The sequence below is a fragment of the Cervus canadensis genome, chromosome 26 (assembly GCF_019320065.1).
Source record: "Cervus canadensis isolate Bull #8, Minnesota chromosome 26, ASM1932006v1, whole genome shotgun sequence".
In the NCBI taxonomy this organism is placed as follows: Eukaryota; Metazoa; Chordata; class Mammalia; order Artiodactyla; family Cervidae; genus Cervus; species Cervus canadensis.
This window is the reverse complement of record NC_057411.1, coordinates 29,836,989-29,855,813: the sequence shown is the minus strand read 5'-3', so window position 1 is coordinate 29,855,813 and position 18,825 is coordinate 29,836,989. Positions and strand designations below refer to the sequence as shown.

The 18,825-nt window shown below is 42.1% G+C and overlaps 1 protein-coding gene across 2 annotated transcripts in view; it reads right to left on the bottom strand.

The window, feature by feature from the left end:
• The window catches only part of FRAS1 (Fraser extracellular matrix complex subunit 1), a 504,323-nt gene that overhangs the window by 158,706 nt on the left and 326,792 nt on the right, over nt 1–18,825 (bottom strand). For both annotated transcript variants that reach the window (XM_043447950.1, XM_043447951.1), the window contains 5 exons: nt 14,457–14,597; nt 12,702–12,842; nt 10,869–11,009; nt 7,070–7,340; nt 3,375–3,459 (listed from right to left, as the gene is read on the bottom strand). In XM_043447950.1, the coding sequence (XP_043303885.1) occupies nt 3,375–3,459; nt 7,070–7,340; nt 10,869–11,009; nt 12,702–12,842; nt 14,457–14,597 (779 nt within the window). The remainder of the gene's footprint in view (nt 1–3,374; nt 3,460–7,069; nt 7,341–10,868; nt 11,010–12,701; nt 12,843–14,456; nt 14,598–18,825) is intronic.

The following is an 18,825-nucleotide window of genomic DNA, read 5'->3' as shown; positions in this document are numbered from 1 at the left end:
AAATATCATACAATACTACTTACATGTGGAATCTAAAATACTGCACAAATGAACCTATCTACAAAAGACTCACAGACATAGAGATCTGACTTGTGGTTGCCAAGAGAAGGGGTAAGGGGAGGGATGAACTAGGAATTTGGAGTTAGAACATGCAAATTATTACATTTAGAATGGATGAATAACAAGGTCTTACTGTTTACCTCAGGGAACTATATACAATCTCCCAGGAAAAACCATAATGGAAGAGAAATTTTTAAAAAGAATGTGACCATGCGTGCGTGCTTAATCTTGTCCAATTCTTTGCAACCCCATGGACTGTAGCCCACCAGCCTCCTCTCGTCCATGGGATTTTCCAGGCAAGAATACTGGAGTGGGTTGCCATTTCCTTCTCCAGGGGATCTTCCCAACCCAGGGATCGAACTCGTGTCTTCTGTGTCTCCTGCATTGATAGGCAGGTTCTTTACCTGCTTAGCCACCTGGGAAGCTCAAAAAGAACATATATATGTGTAAAATTGAATCACTTTTCTGAGCAGAGATTTGCACCACATTGTAAATCAATTACGCTTCAATAAAAAAAAGAGAGAAAGGGAGACTAGCAAGACGTATGGAATTTTGGCATTTGTGTTGGGAATCGTGTATTTCACTCCAGGCTATGTTGCAGCATGCTGACTTGAAGTAAGATACTTCATTGTGAATTCCTGCCATTCTGGTCTTTCTCAGTAATTTTCTTTAAGCCGTCACATCCATATTTTGAAGGGACCCACCCCAACTCAGGTTATAAAGCCTGATAAGATCATGATCTATGTAAGGCAACGACCTGGCTAATCCAGGTGGCAAATTTTAATGTGTTTTCCTTAAGATTATAAGGTTTCCCTCCACCAACTTCAGTAAGCAGATAAAATGTTCTTTCAAGAGATAAAACTTAATGAACCACAACAGGAAAAAAAAAAAAAAAAAAGGCGAGACGCCAAAGAAAACATTATCTTAGTTTTTTATATCATTTGAAATTGAACCATCTAGGACTTTTTCAGCACGCTGCCTTCTTGACTCCAAACAGCTTTCTTTTAAAAATACCCTACCTGGCCTCCTGCAAATTTCAATATCTATTAAAGTAATTTCTAACTAATGCATCTCTATAATAATCATATAATATGAAATGAAAAGAGAGCTACTCCTCAGGAATCCTGAGTGAGATTTCAAAAGCTACAATCTTATACATGGGAATGAATGGCCCCTCAGAGTCCGAAAGAGGAGAGGTCAAAGGTGATTTCAAAAATCTATAAATGAAAAAGATCAAATTAACTCACATAAGAAAATTTCGAGGAGGTTCAAAATCCTCTTGAAATATCACAGAAATGTAAAGAAACAAAAATAAGTTAAAGTTAGTTTCTAAAATTCCATTTTTAAAGAGTTAAAATGACAAAAGTTTCTCATGTAATAAATAAAAAGATGCCTTTACTGTCTACTCAATTGGTTTGGGGAACACAAACAAAGAACAGAGAACCAGGGCAACTCAGCATCTCAGATTACGAAGTCACTTACCAAAACCTACCCAAGTCTTTTATTCACCTAATTAGAGTAACTATATTAGCACAAACAAAAAGAACAAAACAGAACATCTGAGCTTAAATACTGAGAAACATCTAAGTCAGTAAATCCTGAGACTTGGTAGCACTCTGACTCATATTTACAGAGATCACATTTTTGTTTAATTAAAACAAAATTCACGCTCTTAGCCCAACCCGGAGGTCAAATTAATTTAAGATTAATTTCTAATCATTCCGCAACTTCAGTCATCACTGAAGTGAGAATGCCATCAAGAATCGCTGAGCTGGGCTGTGAATACGATTCGGCAGCCACTTCTGGTTCAAGTCTATGGTCTTTTCACTATTGAACCAAAACTATAAAAATAACAGTTTTAAAAACAATGATCTCATATATCCTTCCTTGATCCTACCGAGATCTACTATTTAGGCAGTTCGAGTTCCCTCATGCTGATACCCCAGTCTCTTGCTGTTCACAATGTCAGAATATGTTGGTCTTGCTCCTCTCTTTGAACATTTCAGGTGTTCAATTCTCCAAGCCCTGGGACTCAGAGCACATAAGTACAACTTAACAGAGATGAGCGATGAGACAAGATGTGCCATCACACTGAACTTTATAGTATCTACCAGGATTTCCTCTGACTTATGTTAGCCTGACGACCACACCGGACCCTCATTTAAGAAGATCCTTAATAAGGCTTAATAAAGCTCCCAGGGCTTCTCTGGTGGCTCAGCTGGTGAAGAGTTGGCCTGCAATGCAGGAGATCCTGGTTTGATTCCTGGGTCGGGAAGATCCCCTGGAGAAAGGATAGGCTACCCACTCCAGAGTTCTTGGGCTTTCCCGGTGGCTCAGACAGTAAAGAATCCACCTGAATGCAGGAGACCTGGGTTTGATCCCTATTGTTGAGAAGATCCCCTAGAAGAGGGCATGGCAACCCACTCCAGTATTCTTGCCTGAAGAATCCCATGGACAGAGAAGCCTGGAGGGTTACAGTCCATGTGACTGCAAAGAGCTGGACACGACTGAGGGACTAAGCACGAGGCCCTCGAACTCCTGCAAACTGAGTTAAATGCAGTTCGGCTACATGATAGTCAAAAGAGGCCAAAATAACTCCATATCCTGGAGAGAGAAATATTTAGATAAAACAAACTGACCTAGGGATAGGAAAGTCTTAACAACTGGTACAGCTTCAAATCATTGTGAAGGGGTGGTATCAGATTCAGTACAGAAAAGTAAGGTACAGGTTAATGGTCAAGAACACAGATTGCGTAACCAGATTCACTGGGCACAGATCTTGGCTCTCTGTTAGCTACATCACCATAGATAAGTTACTGGACCTCCCTGGGACTTAGTTTTCTGGCCTGTGAATTGGGGCTTATAATACCTTACAGGGCTAGCATGAGAATTACATGAACAACAGAAGAAGAGCATTAGATGTGCAGTAGTAATTATTGTTGTTGTTACGACCCACAAGTACTAAAAAAATTACTCCAGTGGCATTTCAAGAGGAAACTGAGGAACAATTAATTCAGCTCAATCATTTTTGCTAAAACTACAGAAAATCTGAACTTGTACTTGAGAATGAGTTCTTGTTGCAGTTTAGTCTCTAAGTTGTGTGTGACTCTTTTGCAACCCCAGGCTCCTCTGTCCATGTAATTTCCCAGGCAAGAATACTGGAGTGGGTTACCATTTCCTTCTCCAGGGGATATTCCCAACCCAGGGATCGAACCTCCATCTCCTGCATTGGCAGGCAGATTCTTTACCACTAAGCAACCTGGTAAGCCCATCAGCAGGCATGTGAAATTATTAGCTGTCTGGCGTTTTCTTACCTGTGTTGAAAACGCTTGTATGTTGATCAGCTGTGGCTCAGAGAAGAACTGCTGGTCACTAATTTTCAGAGAAAAGTAACCTTTCCTGAAAGAAGCCCCCAAGAAAAGAATGAGACAATATAATCATTAAATTGGTCTTTAAAAAGACAAGGGTTAAAAAAATTTTCAGGTTATGTGCATATATGAATTTGGATCAAACTACTACAATAATATACTCGTCATGCCATAATTAGAAAGGAGCCCATAAAGATTAACATAGTGAGATGCAGGTAAAAGCACTGTATATTCTTCTATCTCATTATAATAATGTTTCTTTTTCTTTTTTTTTTGGATTTTTATAAGTAGAATATATAAAAGGTTGAAAAATCAGTTGTTAGGCCAATACCGGTTAGTGATATATTGAAGGTTAACGATCAAGCTGGAGAATGGAAAGGAATCTTTCACAGTCTTTGACTAGTTCTCAGCGACTCCCTCTTCCCTGTGAATTCTCTTTCCAGCTGCTGCCCAATTCACGTGAGTGGACCCCGTTAACAATTTTGCAGTGTTTATATTACATGACTCTATGCCCACCCCTCCCTCTAGCCACGTGCATATCCACTGTGGCCTGGACTAGGGAAGAATGACTGACTCCAGCTTCCCTGGAAATTTGGAACTGGCCTGAGAGCCGCATTTGACTAAGACAGAACCACAGTCTATCACGTTGATGAGAAAGTGGAGCAAGTTGGTCTCTAGGAGAGAGGTGAAAGTAGCCTTCCAGCAAAGCAATTGAGATGAGAGGAGAACTGAGTCCTGCTTCCCATTTCCTAGTCTAACTCCTGGGCTTGCCCTAGAAGCCCAATGGTCCCTGATGTGTCTGAGATCTGAGCCATACCTGCAATGTTATAACAGGTCTTAAAATTTTGCTTAATCTAGTTCAAGTTGACTCTCATTACTTGTAATCAAAGAGTCCTAATTAATAGAATAAAATAAGACTCACTCTCTGCTGCGGTTTTTATTTCCTGTAAAAGAGTGTTGTTTCAGCAGCTTCAAAGACTGCTAGGAGGACAGGTAGGAGTTACCCACCTTCAAAGCCAAAGCAAGCTGAGAACTCACGTTGTGCTGGTAAGATGTATGATTAACACATTATGGGAGTTCTGAATTCTGGCCTACGGTAGGAACTATTGTTTTAAAGGTTCTTTAAAAGGCATTCAGGGAACTGACTACTGAAACATGAAAGAATGTGGATGGATCTCAAAAGTAATATGGCAAAAGCCAGAACCAAAAGATTATATGCTATATGAGTCCATTCACATGACATTTCAGAAAGGGCAAGACAATAAGAATGAAAAACAGACCAATATTTGCCAGGGACTGTGGGGAAGGGAGTGCTTGTAAAAATGAGGTGGGGACAGGGTGACAAGCCTGTTTCATATCTTGCTTGGGGTTTCAAGACTGCAAGACTATATATGTATTTGTTAACACACATAGAACAGTATAGTTTAAAATGAGGGATTTCATTAGATGCAAATTATACCTCAATAAATCAGATTTTTTTTTTAAAAAAGGAATTCGTGTCTTCCTTCTCTTTCCACCCTTCCTTTCATTTTTGGTTCCATTCAAATCCTCTCTCCTTCTGCCTCCAGACTTCAAGAGAATACAGGTGACGAAGCAGCTGAATGCAGAGAGAAAGGGTGGCTACCTGCAACCTACCTGGGTAAAATGATTTTGGTGGCCCTTAAATTCTAATAACTGTGTTCAGCCTCTCGGCAATGCCAGCTAATCAGGGTCACTAGGACTATATTTCCAAGTCATTTCACACTCCACAGAGGGATTCCAGCCCAAAGGAAGCCAATCCTAAAGAATCCTAGTGGGCATGTTCATGGGAAAAACAACCAAAAGCCCATGCAGCAGGTAGCCCCTTTAGCTTCTGTATCATCCAGAGACTTAGATAATTTCCTTTTAATGTGAGTTCCTACTAACCTTGTTTTACTATTCCTCTCATTCTTTCTTTTAAAAAATTTTTTTAGATAAGAAATCCAACGTTAAAATGGGTCAGTTCAGTTCAGTTCAGTCGCTTAGTCGTGTCCGACTCTGCGACCCCATGAATTGTAGCACACCAGGCCCCCCTGTCCATCACCAGTTAAAATGGGTACTAAAAAGGAAAAAGAATACTGAAAGAAATCTCTGTAAAGTAGTTGCCACTCTTTGCCCTGTTTAAGGGTGCAAAGCTGACCCTGGAAAGAAATCGATGATAAGGGATTAAAGAGATCAAACAGATGAGAGGCTTAACTTTGGTTGTCTATGGACCTTTATATACTTCACACCCTTTTCACAAGTGATTCTGAGATATATGACTACAGGTATTGAGCTGTGCATGTGTGTCTGTATATATGTGATGCAAACACTGAAGAACTATACTTGAAGGAAAATGAATGGAGAAGACAGAACTCAAAGGGATTCTATGGCATCAGACACCAGAGTTTTAAGCACCATCTCTGGAGCAATACTTTCCTATAACAATGAACTTTTGCCCCTGGAGGATGGAAGCACATCTGTTATACTACTAAGTACTAAGGAGGCAGAAATCATTGAGTTTGAAGGCATGGGGTGTGGAATCAGAGAGCCACAGGTTGGAGCCTCAGCTCTGTACTCATATGCTGTGAGGCCTGGACAAGATTACATGTATGCTCAGGGCCTCAGTTTTCCCATCTGTAGCCTGGGAACATAAATATACATAATTCACATCAAGCGCGCCACACAATGAAGGTGGGGGGGGTCATGGTGAGCAAATACTAGTTGTCCTTACATCTGTAAGATGGGTCTTTTGAGGTTACCAAAATCACTGGCTCTGAACTGCAACAGGAAACATATGATCTACTTTTCTCCCCACTTGTCCAGATCTTAAACACTTTTAAAAATTCTCAAATTTAGTGGTGATAGTAGAAAATCTTCACTGCTTCCTTTATCGCTGTTCCACGGGGTTCAACTCCCCATCTACATATAGAGTCCACTTTGAAATAGGCTATACTAGTGGAGCAGAGCAGGGAAAAGGATAATCCAAGAGGCTAATCTTTGGGGTGCGTTCCCTGATTTCTAGTTAGGAGATTTGCTCTGCAAATTATACGGCTCGATTTGCTCGGGTAAGTGTTAACACTCAGCTGCATTCCTGAAGCATATGTCAGCTGGGGTGGGGGAAGACAGCCAGAATTGTGTTAGGCATCAGAAGAAAACTGGATCAGGCTTTAAAATTAACCACAATTAGTCCCAGAAAGTGGATAATAACAAGTTAACCATGACTCCTCATTTCCTTCCAACTCTGAAATTCTAGGAACCAGACAACGCCTTAAAAAGTATGCACCCCATCCTCTGGCCATGCCCTCCCCTCTGGCAGAGAACCCTAATGCTGAAGTAGCAGCTGCATCTGGGTATAGAAGTGATTTTGTTCCTCCCGGGCCAAAAAAACTGGATAATTGTACTAGGAACTTTCCCGTCACATCAGAGAATTACCCACAATTATGTGATAAAATGAAAATGCCTCTAACAGAAGCACTCTCTCTGAGCAATTACAGCGAAATGATGACAGGCAGCTGAAAGCGGCACTTGCAGAGTATCGATCTCCCCCAGAAGAGGAGGGAGAGCTCTGAGGGGCAGAGGGGAGGGCGCGCAGAGAACTGATGGGGAGGAGACAGGAGGAAAACAGCAGAACGCTGGCTCACCTGGGCTTTTCTCTGCTGTGCACAAAACGCACTTTTTTCTCCTTCACATCTTTCCAACTGAAGTGGCCAGCCTTGTCGAGCTGAACCTCTTTTCCATTCCTTGAGAGCACAAGCTGACCATTGGTGGGGGTGCTCACCACATGGAACAGTAGGTCTTCGACCCTGCCACCCTGGTCTTGAACATTCAGGAGGAAAAAATCCAGAGGCTTCATTGAACCAATTGCAAGGGTGAGGGAACCATTCACGTGAAGACTAGGCGTGTGTATTTTGCCTGGAAAACATACGAATCCAAAGGTCAGGCTTGGTACAGTCACTAATTAGGTTATTATTATTTTTTTAAAAGAAATATACGTGTAATATTCATTCAGAACTACAAAGATGGGGCTTCCCTGGCGGCTCAGTGGTAAAGAATCTACCTGCAATGCAGGAGACACAGGAGACGTGGGTTCGTTGGTTCAATCCCTAGGTCAGGAAGATCACCAAGAGAAGGGAATGGCTACCCACACCAGTATTCTTGCCTGGAGAATTCCATGCACAGAGGAGCCTGGCAGGCTACAGCCCATGGGGTTGCAAAGAGTCAGACATGACAGAAGGGTAGTGTTGATTCAGAACTACAAAGATGAAACTCTAGACTACTGTATTCTATAAGCGTCCTTCTAATCCAGTGGTTCTCATCCTAGATGTGCATGAGAATAACATAGGGGGGTCAGTGTTAAACTATAAAACTCCTAGAAGAATATACAGGAGAAAATCTTTGTGATCTTAAATTAGGCAATGCTTTCTTACATATGACACAAAAAGCACAAGTGACAGAAGAAAAAATAGATACAGCTGACATCATTAATACTAAAAACATTTGTGCTTAAAAGGACATTAGCAGGAAAGTGCAAAGAGAATCCACAGAATAGGAGAAAACATTTGCAAATCACATATCTGAAAAGGGATTTGTATCTCCTTTGTATCCAGGATATACATAAAGAATTCTTACAACTCAGTAAATGACAAATAAACCAATTTTAAAGTACCCAATTAACAGACATTTCTCCCAAGAAGATATATGGAAGGTCAATAAGCACATGAAAAGGTACTCAACATTATCAGTCACCAGGGAAATTTGAATTAAAATCACAAGATATCATCATCTCACACCCATTTTAGGAAGCAGAATAAAGTGTTCCTGAGGGTGTAGAGAAACTAGAAATCTCATATATTGCTGGTGGAATGGAAAATGGTAAGCCACTTGGGAAGACAGTCTGGTGATTCCTCAAGCAATTAAACACAGAGCTACCACATGATCCAGCAATTCTGCTCCTAGGCATATACCCAAGAGTACTGAAAGCATAGAAAGTGAAAGTGAAAGTTGCTCAGTCATGTCTGACTCTTTGCGACCCCATGGACTATACACACAGTCCATGGAATTCTCCAGGTCAGAATACTGGTAGCCTTTCCCTTCCCCAGCAGATCTTTCCAACCCAGGGATTGAATCTAGGTCTCCTGCATTGCAGGCAGATTCTTTACCAGCTGAGCCACAAGGGAAGCCCAAGAGTAGTGGAGTGGGTGAAAGTGAAAAGTGAAAGTGAAGTCGCTCAGTCGTGTCCGACTCTTTGCGACCCATGGACTGTAGCCTACCAGGCTCCTCCATCCATGGGATTTTCCAGGCAAGAGTACTGGAGTGGATTGCCATTTCCTTCTCCAGAGGATCTTCCCGACCCAGGGATCAAACCCGGGTCTCCCACATTGTAGGCAGATGCCTTACCATCGGAGCCACTAGCCTATCCCTACTCCAACAGACATTCCCAACCCAGGAATTGAACCAGGGTCTCTGGCATTGCAGGCAGATTCTTTACCAACTGAGCTATCAGTGAAGCCCATTGAAAGTATATGTCCATACAAAAACTGTAACACCAATGTTCATAGCAGTGTTATTCACAAAAAACAAAAGTGGGAACAACTGAAACAATCAAGCATCAATTGAATGAATAAACAAAATGTGGTATATGCATACAACGGAGTATTATTCAAGCAAAAAAAGAAATGAGGTACTGATACGTGTTCTAACACAGAGGAACCTTGAAATTAGTATGCCAGGTGAAAGAAGCCAGATGTAAAAGGCCACATATTGTATGCTTCCATTTATGTGAACTATTTAGGGTAGGCAATTCCATAGAGCCAGAAAGCACTGTAGTTTCTGTGTTTAGCAGGAGCTAAGGCAATGGGTCAGTAGAGAGAGATTACTAGTGGTTACTGAATTTCTTTTTAGGATGATTAAAATGAACTAGAATTAGATTGTGATGATGGTTGTGTAGCATTGTGGATATACTAAAACCTCATTATATGCTTTCATGGGTAAGTTCTATGATATGTGAATTATATCTCAATAATAACAATAAAGAATCATAGAGATTTTTTAAAACAATATTGATACTTAGGCTCTACCACCAGAGATTCTAACTTAGATGTTCTGGGGTGGGGCCTTGGTCATTTTATAAGCTCCACAGGTAATCCTAATTGGTTGCCACACTGGAGAACACAGTCTTCTCTTAACACATCTGTCATATCTGACCATCAGACCCACCAAGGGCAAGAGGAAAGGCAAGTGCCGGATACCATTTGCAGGAACCGCACCAGTTAACCTTCAGTGAAGTAGGATTATTGGTGGCTTACATTCAGAATTCAAGTGAAATATACACACGTTGCTTTAAAAATTTACGATCTCTGTCCACAGGAAACATATGATGGATGAGTTAGTATTTCTGACCTTGATGTGGAATTCATCCCATCTCCTGCAAGTTGTTTTGCCAGAGCTTTAATTGGCAGTGCTTCCTCTTACAAGTAGGACGGACAGGGCAGTTTAGGAATGCCAAATTTCAGGGGAACTACTTCTAATGTAAGATTACTCTAACGAAAGTCGAATTCATTTGCACAGGTTGACTTGTATTACATCCCAAGTGGGGTAAGCTGACTCTCAAGTACTTAGGGCTTCAGAAGGATCCCAATAAAATAAGCCAAAGATAATTTTTCCCATGGGAAGTCTTAATATCATAGGAGGTCAGAAATACAATGATGAAAAATATGATTGGCTGCAGGTGATAAAACATGATTCATGTTATTGATGAAGGACACTCAAAAGCCAAGAAATGCTCAGAACTCCCAATCTTCATTCACCTGTAAAAATTTGGGGGTCCAAAATTAAGCCTGAATTTAAATTTTATTCTCTTTGTTGTTTAAGGTAAAATGTCCACTGATGTGTTAGACAAGACTAGTTCCATTTCTTTAACATGTTACCTAATTCTTAATGGCACACAGACAAGCTTGAAATCCATCTACTTCCAGTATGTGAACCTAATGGGGCAGGCTCCTGATTAGGCACCATTCACTAATTATTTATCATTTATCTCCAGTGTGCACAAAGAATACATCATTGCACCTGGCCATAATTAGTTCTACATGTTGATAAAAATATACTAAATTGTATCTATTAATATAAACATATATATAAAATGTTCCATAACATGGCTGTAGTTCAGGGACATCAATAAGTTTTATGTCAAATTTATGATCTGATAGTTGTGACTTTTAAAGTGCAGATGACTTCTTTTTCCCTTCCAAAGATCTTACAAGTTGAATTCTCCCAATTTTTCATTGTCTCTAAATAAGTCCCTTCCAGCAGCACCTAGGGTTTTCCCAGAATAGGAAGCCTGCATTTTACATCACATGGGCCAACTGTATCTGCAAAGTCAGCCTCTACATGGAGAAATTACAGGTGATTTCACCAGACCATTGGGGGAGAAGCACTTACCAGCACATGTCTCATTAGAAGAGTGGGCAGAGAAGCCAGGAACACAGTTGGAGAGACAAAGACCGTTCTTCAGAAAGTAACCCTGGTCACAGAGGTCACACCAGTCTCTGCGGCTGCACCGCAAGCACCCCTTAGGGCAGGCTATCAAAGACAGGACACATCAAATCAGGCAGGACGAAGGCATAGGCACTCAGCGAGGGCCACCAGTGACAAAGAAATGAGGAGTGAAAGCACAGCAACGTATGACCACCTACCTGTTAGCAGAAGAGAGTTCTGACCATTGCCTATAGAATTTCATAGACAGCTGGTCTACCCCAGCAAGGCCGTGAACAGGGAGGAGCACCTTTGCTTTACACACTATGACCTGAACATGTTGCACATAAACGGATTGCTTAAAAAGTTAACCATACTGACTTGTCAGGGAGGCAGTTTCTAGGGATTAAGAGCATAAATCCTGTTGGGGTATCATTCCTCTCTTCTACTACTTAACAGCTGTGGAATTCGGGCAAGTCGTTTTAACAGCCTGTGCTGTAATAATTTTCTCATCTTCAAAATGGAGATAAATAGCACCTAACGCACTGATGTTGGTTGGATTACAGGTGCTCTATTTGAGAAGTGACCAGAATAGTACTGGGCACACGAAAGAACTCAAAAGTACCACTATCATGGCTTTTCTTATTTTTATTATTTTAAATATATGGGGAAAGCAAGCTTTTTAAAAAGACCATAGATTATTTCTTTGAATCAAGTCAATTATCTTCTATACATCAAGTGTTTACCACTTATTATTCTGCTTCCTCAGTTGAGCTATTAGAAAGAGGTGGCACAGGATAGTTTTAAAAGTCTTGAATCAGAAAATCTGAGTTTAATATCTGATTTTATGTTGTGTTGGTTAATTCTTAAGCCTCCTTTTTTTTTTCCACTTGTAAAACAAGATTCATAGTGTCTGCCATATTTTACCAAGTGATTGTGAATGTTAAATGAGATAATGCTAATGAAGGAAATTTGGGAAAACATAAAATGCCATGCCTGGGTAAAGGCATTATCATTAAATATCAATTGTCCTTTAAAGTATGGGCTTCCCAGGAGGCTCATGGTAAAGAATCCATCTGCGAATGCAGGAGACACAGGTTTGATACATGGTCGGGAAGATTCTCTGGAGAAGGAAATGGCAGCCACTCCGTATTCTTGTCTGGAGAACCCGATAGACAGAGAAGCCTGGTGAGCTACAGTCCATGGGGTCGCAAACAGTCAGACACAACTTAGGGACTGAACAATAACAACACGGTACCAAGTTTTGATAGAAATGATGAGAACAAACTGAGGAAGCTCTTGTGAATAACTTAATGGACAAGGAGATTAAGACTTTGGGTTTAACTTCAGTTTAACATAAAAGTTCAACATATCTCACTAAAATGTTCCCCAAATTTCTATTCTTCAAGCATATAATGGCAGTAACAAGGTCAACGGGTAATTTAGTGTACACGTTGAACACCCTGGCCCCATGTTAATAGGGCTGACCTACTCTTAATGGACACCTCACCTTAGTTCAATATAAGCTTTCTATTCCATGAAATATTGGCTTCGTTTCCATGCAGACCTTTAGGGACAACATTGATCTGTGCAAAAGAATTATTGGTCTGCACTTCCACATTCTATTTAGCCAGCCATTGGCAGGGGTGCACAAGAAGCCATTAATTACTTTAGGCCAAACTCCCTAGGTTTTCATTCTGCTCCTAATTCAGATTCTCCCTGGCTACCTGAGAATCAACACACCCGACTTCCTTGCTGCCCTCACTTCTTTCAGGGAATGCAGTATAGTCTCCAACTCACCCATGCATTTGTGGTTAGCGTGGTCTGCAAAGAAACCCTTCCCGCATTCCTGGACACACTGGGCTTCCAAGAGGAGAAACGGCTCTTCACAGCGGGTGCACTCATGGGGACCTTGGCACTGGAGACAGTAGCTGTCGCAGCCTGAAAGACACAAATCAAGTCGACAGGAGTGTGTGTAGCTTTCCAAGGGGCTCCTGGCCCTCATGGTGAGGCCAGGCAACCTAGCGGGCCAGGCAGCAGACTGGGAGTCAGGAAGCCAGGCTTCTGACTGTGACTGCTGTGCTGACAAACTGGGTGACTTAGCACTAGTAACTGCGCTGCTCTGAGCCTCAGTGTTCTCGCCTGTAAAATGGAAAGAACATGTTGTTCCACCCAGCTCTTTGGATAAATGAAAAATACTCTGCAAACTATAAATTGACAGATATTTTCCAGCAGTCATGTATGGATGTGAGAGGTGGACCGTGAAGAAGGCTGAGCCCTGAAGAATTGATGCTTTCCAATTGTGGTGCTGGAAAAGACTCTTGAGAGTCCCTTGGACTGCAAGGAGATCCAACCAGTCAATCCTAAAGGAAATCAACCCTGAATACTAATTGGAAGGACTGATGCTGAAGCTGAAGCTCCAATACTCTGTCCACCTGATGTGAAGAGCCGACTCACTGAAAAAGACCCTGATGCTAGGAAAGCCTGAGGGCAAGAGGAGAAGGGAGCAACAAAGAATGAGATGGTTGGATGATGGCATCGCTGACTCAATGAACATGAGTTTGAGCAAACTCCAGGAGATAGTGAAGGGCAAGGGAGCCTGGCATGCTGTAGCTCATGGGGTGGCAAAGAGTCGGACATGACTTAGCAACTGAAGAACGACAAGCTAGTATCATTAATACTGTCTAGTCCTTGGCTCTCTGCACTGTTCTCTGAAGCGTCAGTCTTTCCTGGCTGGCCTGGTCGGTTATCAGAGTATCACCCGAGGATGTTCCCAGAAAGGCTGCCTGGGCACTTCGGGTGGCATTTCAGGATGTGAAGATTTTGTGGTGTTAAATTAAGGCTGAAGCAGGTACTGGACCAGAGTAAGGTGATAGTTAGATACATATGGTATACAGAGGCTTTTGGGAGGCAGATGGTGGAATAATATGGTCTTTTATTTATTTTTATTTATTATTTTTTTTATAATATGGTCTTTTAATGCGCTCAGATGACCAGAGCACACCGACCCTTCCATCTGGAGCACAGCACTGTTCAATTTTTAAGGAAATCCAAAACTAATGGTCAAAACATACCTGTTTGTGTGGCCATATACCCCTAAGATTCCCATGAGGACTTCAAAATTATCGAATGTTGTGTTAGAGCATGGGCTTCCCAGGTGGCGCTAGTGGTAAAGAACCCCCCTGCCAATGCAGGAGACATAAGAGACACTGGCGAGATTTCTGGGTTGGGAAGACCCCCTAGAGGAGGAAATGGCAACCCACTCCAGTATTCTTTCCTGGAGAATCCTGTGGACAGAGGAGCCTGGCAGGCTACAGTCCATGGACTCTCAAAGAGTTGGACATGACTGAAGCAACTTAGCATACAAGTTGGGGCATGGGGGAAGGAAAGAGGGGACATTTTCATGATAACAAAGTAAAGCTCTTAAGAAGGAAACCAGAAATCGGATAAAAAGCCATAAGGAAAACTTTCCATGGACTCCTTCCTTCTCGGAACAGTGGCAATCAGAAGAGATGGAAGCTTGGGTGAGCACAGAGAAGGGCTGCAGACACTTACTCTTGCAGAGGCCCAGGTCCTGGTAAAATGATGCTGAGCACTGCTCCATGCAGGCGCCGTCCTGGAGAACATAGCCGTCCATGCATTGGAGGCAGTCTGTCCTCAGAGGCCCGCTGCACACATTGCAACTCCAGTCACACTCTAGAAAGAAAGTTCCTTCAATCAGCTTCCTTTCTGTCCACCCTCAGTCCCAGAGACTAATTTACAAGGACGTTGTCGGCAGCTGCACAGGGTAAAGCGAGGACACCATAAGAGATGTCAGGTACATGAGCTCTAATGAGGCTCTGCTTGTAGTAGCCTGCACGCCTCTCTGAGGTTGAGTGTTTCCTAATTATGTTAGACACGGCACATACACGGCACGTACAAGGATTGCTCCACGCTTCTGTGAAGCCTGCTTGTCAGCGGGGCTGCTGAGGAGCCAGACCAACTGGATCTTATTCTATAAGGGCTCTAGAGTTCTGTATCCTTGAGACACAGCATCTTCATGCAAAGCCTGCTCCAGAGAGTGGCCAATTTGCTTCCACAAACCTAACAGGATCTCCTCCAAATGCCAACAGGTAAAGGAAGTCAGGGGGCTTTCCTAGTGGTTCAGACAGTACAGAATTTTCCTGCAATGCAGGAGAGCTGGGTTTGATCCCTGGGTTGGGAAGATCCCCTGGAGAAGGGAATGGTAACTGACCCCAGTATTCTTGACTGAAGACTCCCATGGACAGAATAGCCTAGCAGGCTACAGTCCACAGGGTGGCAAAGAATTGGATATGATCGAGGAAATAATACTTTCACTTTCAAAGGATGTCAGAGACTCAAGGAAGGATGCATCTGCTCACTCCACTAACACCAGCTGCATGATTCCCTTCTTCTCAGAAATCAGGCAGTGACCAACACAACGCAAAGAAGCATTGACGCTGGAGTTAAAAGGGTGTGAAAGAACAGTACAGAAAGAAATTCCTGATATAAAACAGATCTCATGCAGAGCAGACTTGATTCCTTTACATGTTCATTGACTCAAACAAACATCTGTGGGGTATACAGCCTAGAGACAGCTTATCAAGTGGTGGGTGTAAACCGTCCTCAAGAAGCTTATGTTCGAGTGTATCCTAGCCCAAGTCGCCCACACAAGTGATCCAGGGGGATTGTTAGAAATACGGATCATCAGGCTCACTGTCAGAACTACCGAGTCAGGCCTGGGGTGTGGGGTGCAGGAAAACGTGGTGCTGTGGCTATGGCTTTGGTGATTATGATTACTCTGGTTGTTGCTGCTGTTGTTTTGGCCCAGGCAATTCCAACGCTGTCAGAAAATGCAAAGTTCTAGCTCGAAAGGTCAGTCCTTCATGCATGGATGACAGGACAAGAAAGCAGAGTTAAGTACTTGGTTTTGAAATCAAGTCGATCTATATTCAAGTCACAATGGAAGTTACAAATAGATTCAAGGGATTATATCTGATAGACAGAGTGCCTGAAGAACTATGGACCGAGGTTTGTGACACTGTACAAGAGGCAGTGATCAAGACCATTCCCAAGAAAAAGAAATGCAAAAAGGCAAAATGGTTGTGCGAGGAGGCCTTATAAATAGCTGAGAAAAGAAAAGACATGAAAGGCAAAGGAGAAAAGGAAAGATATACCCATTTGAATGCAGAATTCGAAAGAATAGCAAAGAGAGATAAGAAAACCTTCCTCAGTGATCAATGCAAAGAAATAGAGGAAAACAATAGAATGGGAAAGAGTAGAGCTCTCTTCAAGAAAATTAGAGATACCAAGGGAATATTTCATGCAAAGATGGGCACAATAAAGGACACAAATGGTATGGACCTAACAGAAGAAGAAGATATTAAGAAGAAGTGGTAACAATACACACAAGAACTATAAAAAAAGATCTGCATGACTGAGATAACCATGATGGTGTGACCACTCCCCTAGAGCCAGACCATTTTGGAATGTGAAGTCAATCCGGCCTTAGGAAACCACTACAAACAAAGCTAGTGGAGGTGATGGAATTCCAGTTGAGCTATTTCAAATCCTCAAAGATGATGCTGTGACAGTGCTGCAATCAATATGCCAGCAAATTTGGAAAACTCAGCAGTGCCCACAGGACTGGAAAAGGTCAGTCTCATTCCAATCCCAAAGAAAGGCAACCAAAGAATGTTCAAACTACCGCACATGTGCACTCATCTCACATGTTAGCAAAGTAATACTCAAAATTCTCCAAGCCAGGCTTCAACAGTATGTGAACCATGAACTTCCAGATGTTCAAGCTGGATTTAGAAAAGGCAGAGGAACCAGAGATCAAATTGTCAACATCCGTTGGATCACTGAAAAAGCAGGAGAGTTCCAGAAACACATCTACTTCTGCTTTATTAAGTATGCCAAAGCCTTTGACTGTGTGAATCACAACAAACTGTGGAAAATTCTTCAACAGATGGGAATACCAGACCACCTGACCAGTCTCCTGAGAAATCTGTATGCAGGTCAAGAAGCAACAGTTAGAACTGGACATGGAATAATAGACTGGTTCCAAATCAGCAAATGAGTATGTCAGGGCTATATATTGTCACTCTGCTTATTTAACTTATATGTAGAGTATATCATGAGAAACGCTGGGCTGGATGAAGCATAAGCTAGAATCAAGATTGCCGGGAGAAATATCAATAACTTCAGGTATGCAGATGACACCACCTTTATGGCAGAAAGTGAAGAAGAACTAAAGAGCCTCTTGAGGAAAGTGAAAGAGGAGAGTGAAAAAGTTGGCTTAAAACTCAACATTCAGAAAACTAAGATCATGGCATCTGGTTCCATCACTTCATGCCAAATAGATGGGGAAACAGAGGAAACAGTGAAAGACTATTTTTTTGGGCTCCACAGTCACTGCAGATGGTGACTGCAGCAATGAAATTAAAAGTCACTTGCCCCTTGGAAGAAAAGTTATGACCAACCTAGACAGCTTATTAAAAAGCAGAGACATTTCTCTGCCAACAAAGGTCTATCTACTCAAGGCTATAGTTTCTCCAGTAGTCATGTATGGATATGAGAACTGGACTATTAAGAAAGCTGAGCACAGAAGAATTGATGCTTTTGAACTGTCGTGTTAGAGAAGACTCTTGAGAGTCCCTTGGACTGCAAGAAGATCCAACCAGTCCATCCTAAAGATCAGTCCTGAGTATTCATTGGAAGGACTGATGCTGAAGTTGAAACTCCAATACTTTGGCTACCTGATGCAAAGAACTGACTCACTGGAAATGATCCTGATGCTGGGAAAGATTGAAGGCAGGAGGAGAAGGGGACAACAGAGGATGAGATGATTAGATGGCATAACTGATTCGATGTACATGAGTTTGAGCAAGCTCCAGGAGTTGGTGATGGACAGGGAAGCCTGGTGTGCTTGGGGTTGCAGTCCATGGGGTTGCAAAGAGTCGGACACAACTGACTGAACTGAACTGATATTCAAGTCAAGGCTTTGTCACTTTTAATATGCATGTCTTACACACCTTCCTTAAGTGTTTAAGGCTTAGTTTCTTTACCTGTTAAATATGGATAAGAAGAGCATCTTCATAAGGTTATTATGAAGATTGGAGAAGGAAATGGGAACCCACTCCAATATTCTTGCCTGGCAAATCCCATGAACAGAGGAACCTGGCGGGCTATGGACCATGGAGTCTCAAAGAGTTGGACATGACTTAGTGACTGAACAACAACAATAACAGCGAACTGTGAAAATTAAATGGAATAATGAATAGAAGGAACTCAGCACAGTGCCTGGTACATGGCAACTTAATAAAGGTTTGCGGCTGAACTAGTTTCCCTGGAGAAAGTCTCACCACTCAGTGTTGGCTTGTCCCGTGTCCCCCTTCACTAAGAAGCTAAGGAAACCTCTCGTTAGTCACCTTTCTATCTTCTCTGAGGCAATATGTCTAAGTCCCAGAGAAGCAAGTAAATGTGCAAGATAGTACACGTGCTTCTAAGAAGATTCATAAAGTTAATCTCACTCATTTATTTGACTGACTCAGTCCTGAGGGAAGATGACTAAAACAGAGCCTTGAAAACCGCCAGCACGGTTATGAAATCACTTTACAACAGGGAGGATTTGTTGGAATCTTGTTTTTCACCACAGACTGAAAACCATCGGTTAGAAAAAAACTAGAAGAGATTTTGCGGTCTTGAGCATAGCAGACCACCAAAGTTAACAGCCAGGTAGAATTTCTTGGAATGGAAAATACACAATTTTGCAAAACCTTAAAGCATTCCAAGTTTATCTGATAGATGTTTGACCTCCAATTCTGAGCCCTAGCTTTTCTGGCAGAATCAGAAAGGGTAAGGGGGACAGTGTGTGGAACCTGGAATGGAGAAATGGAGAAGAGAAACTGAACAGGAACAA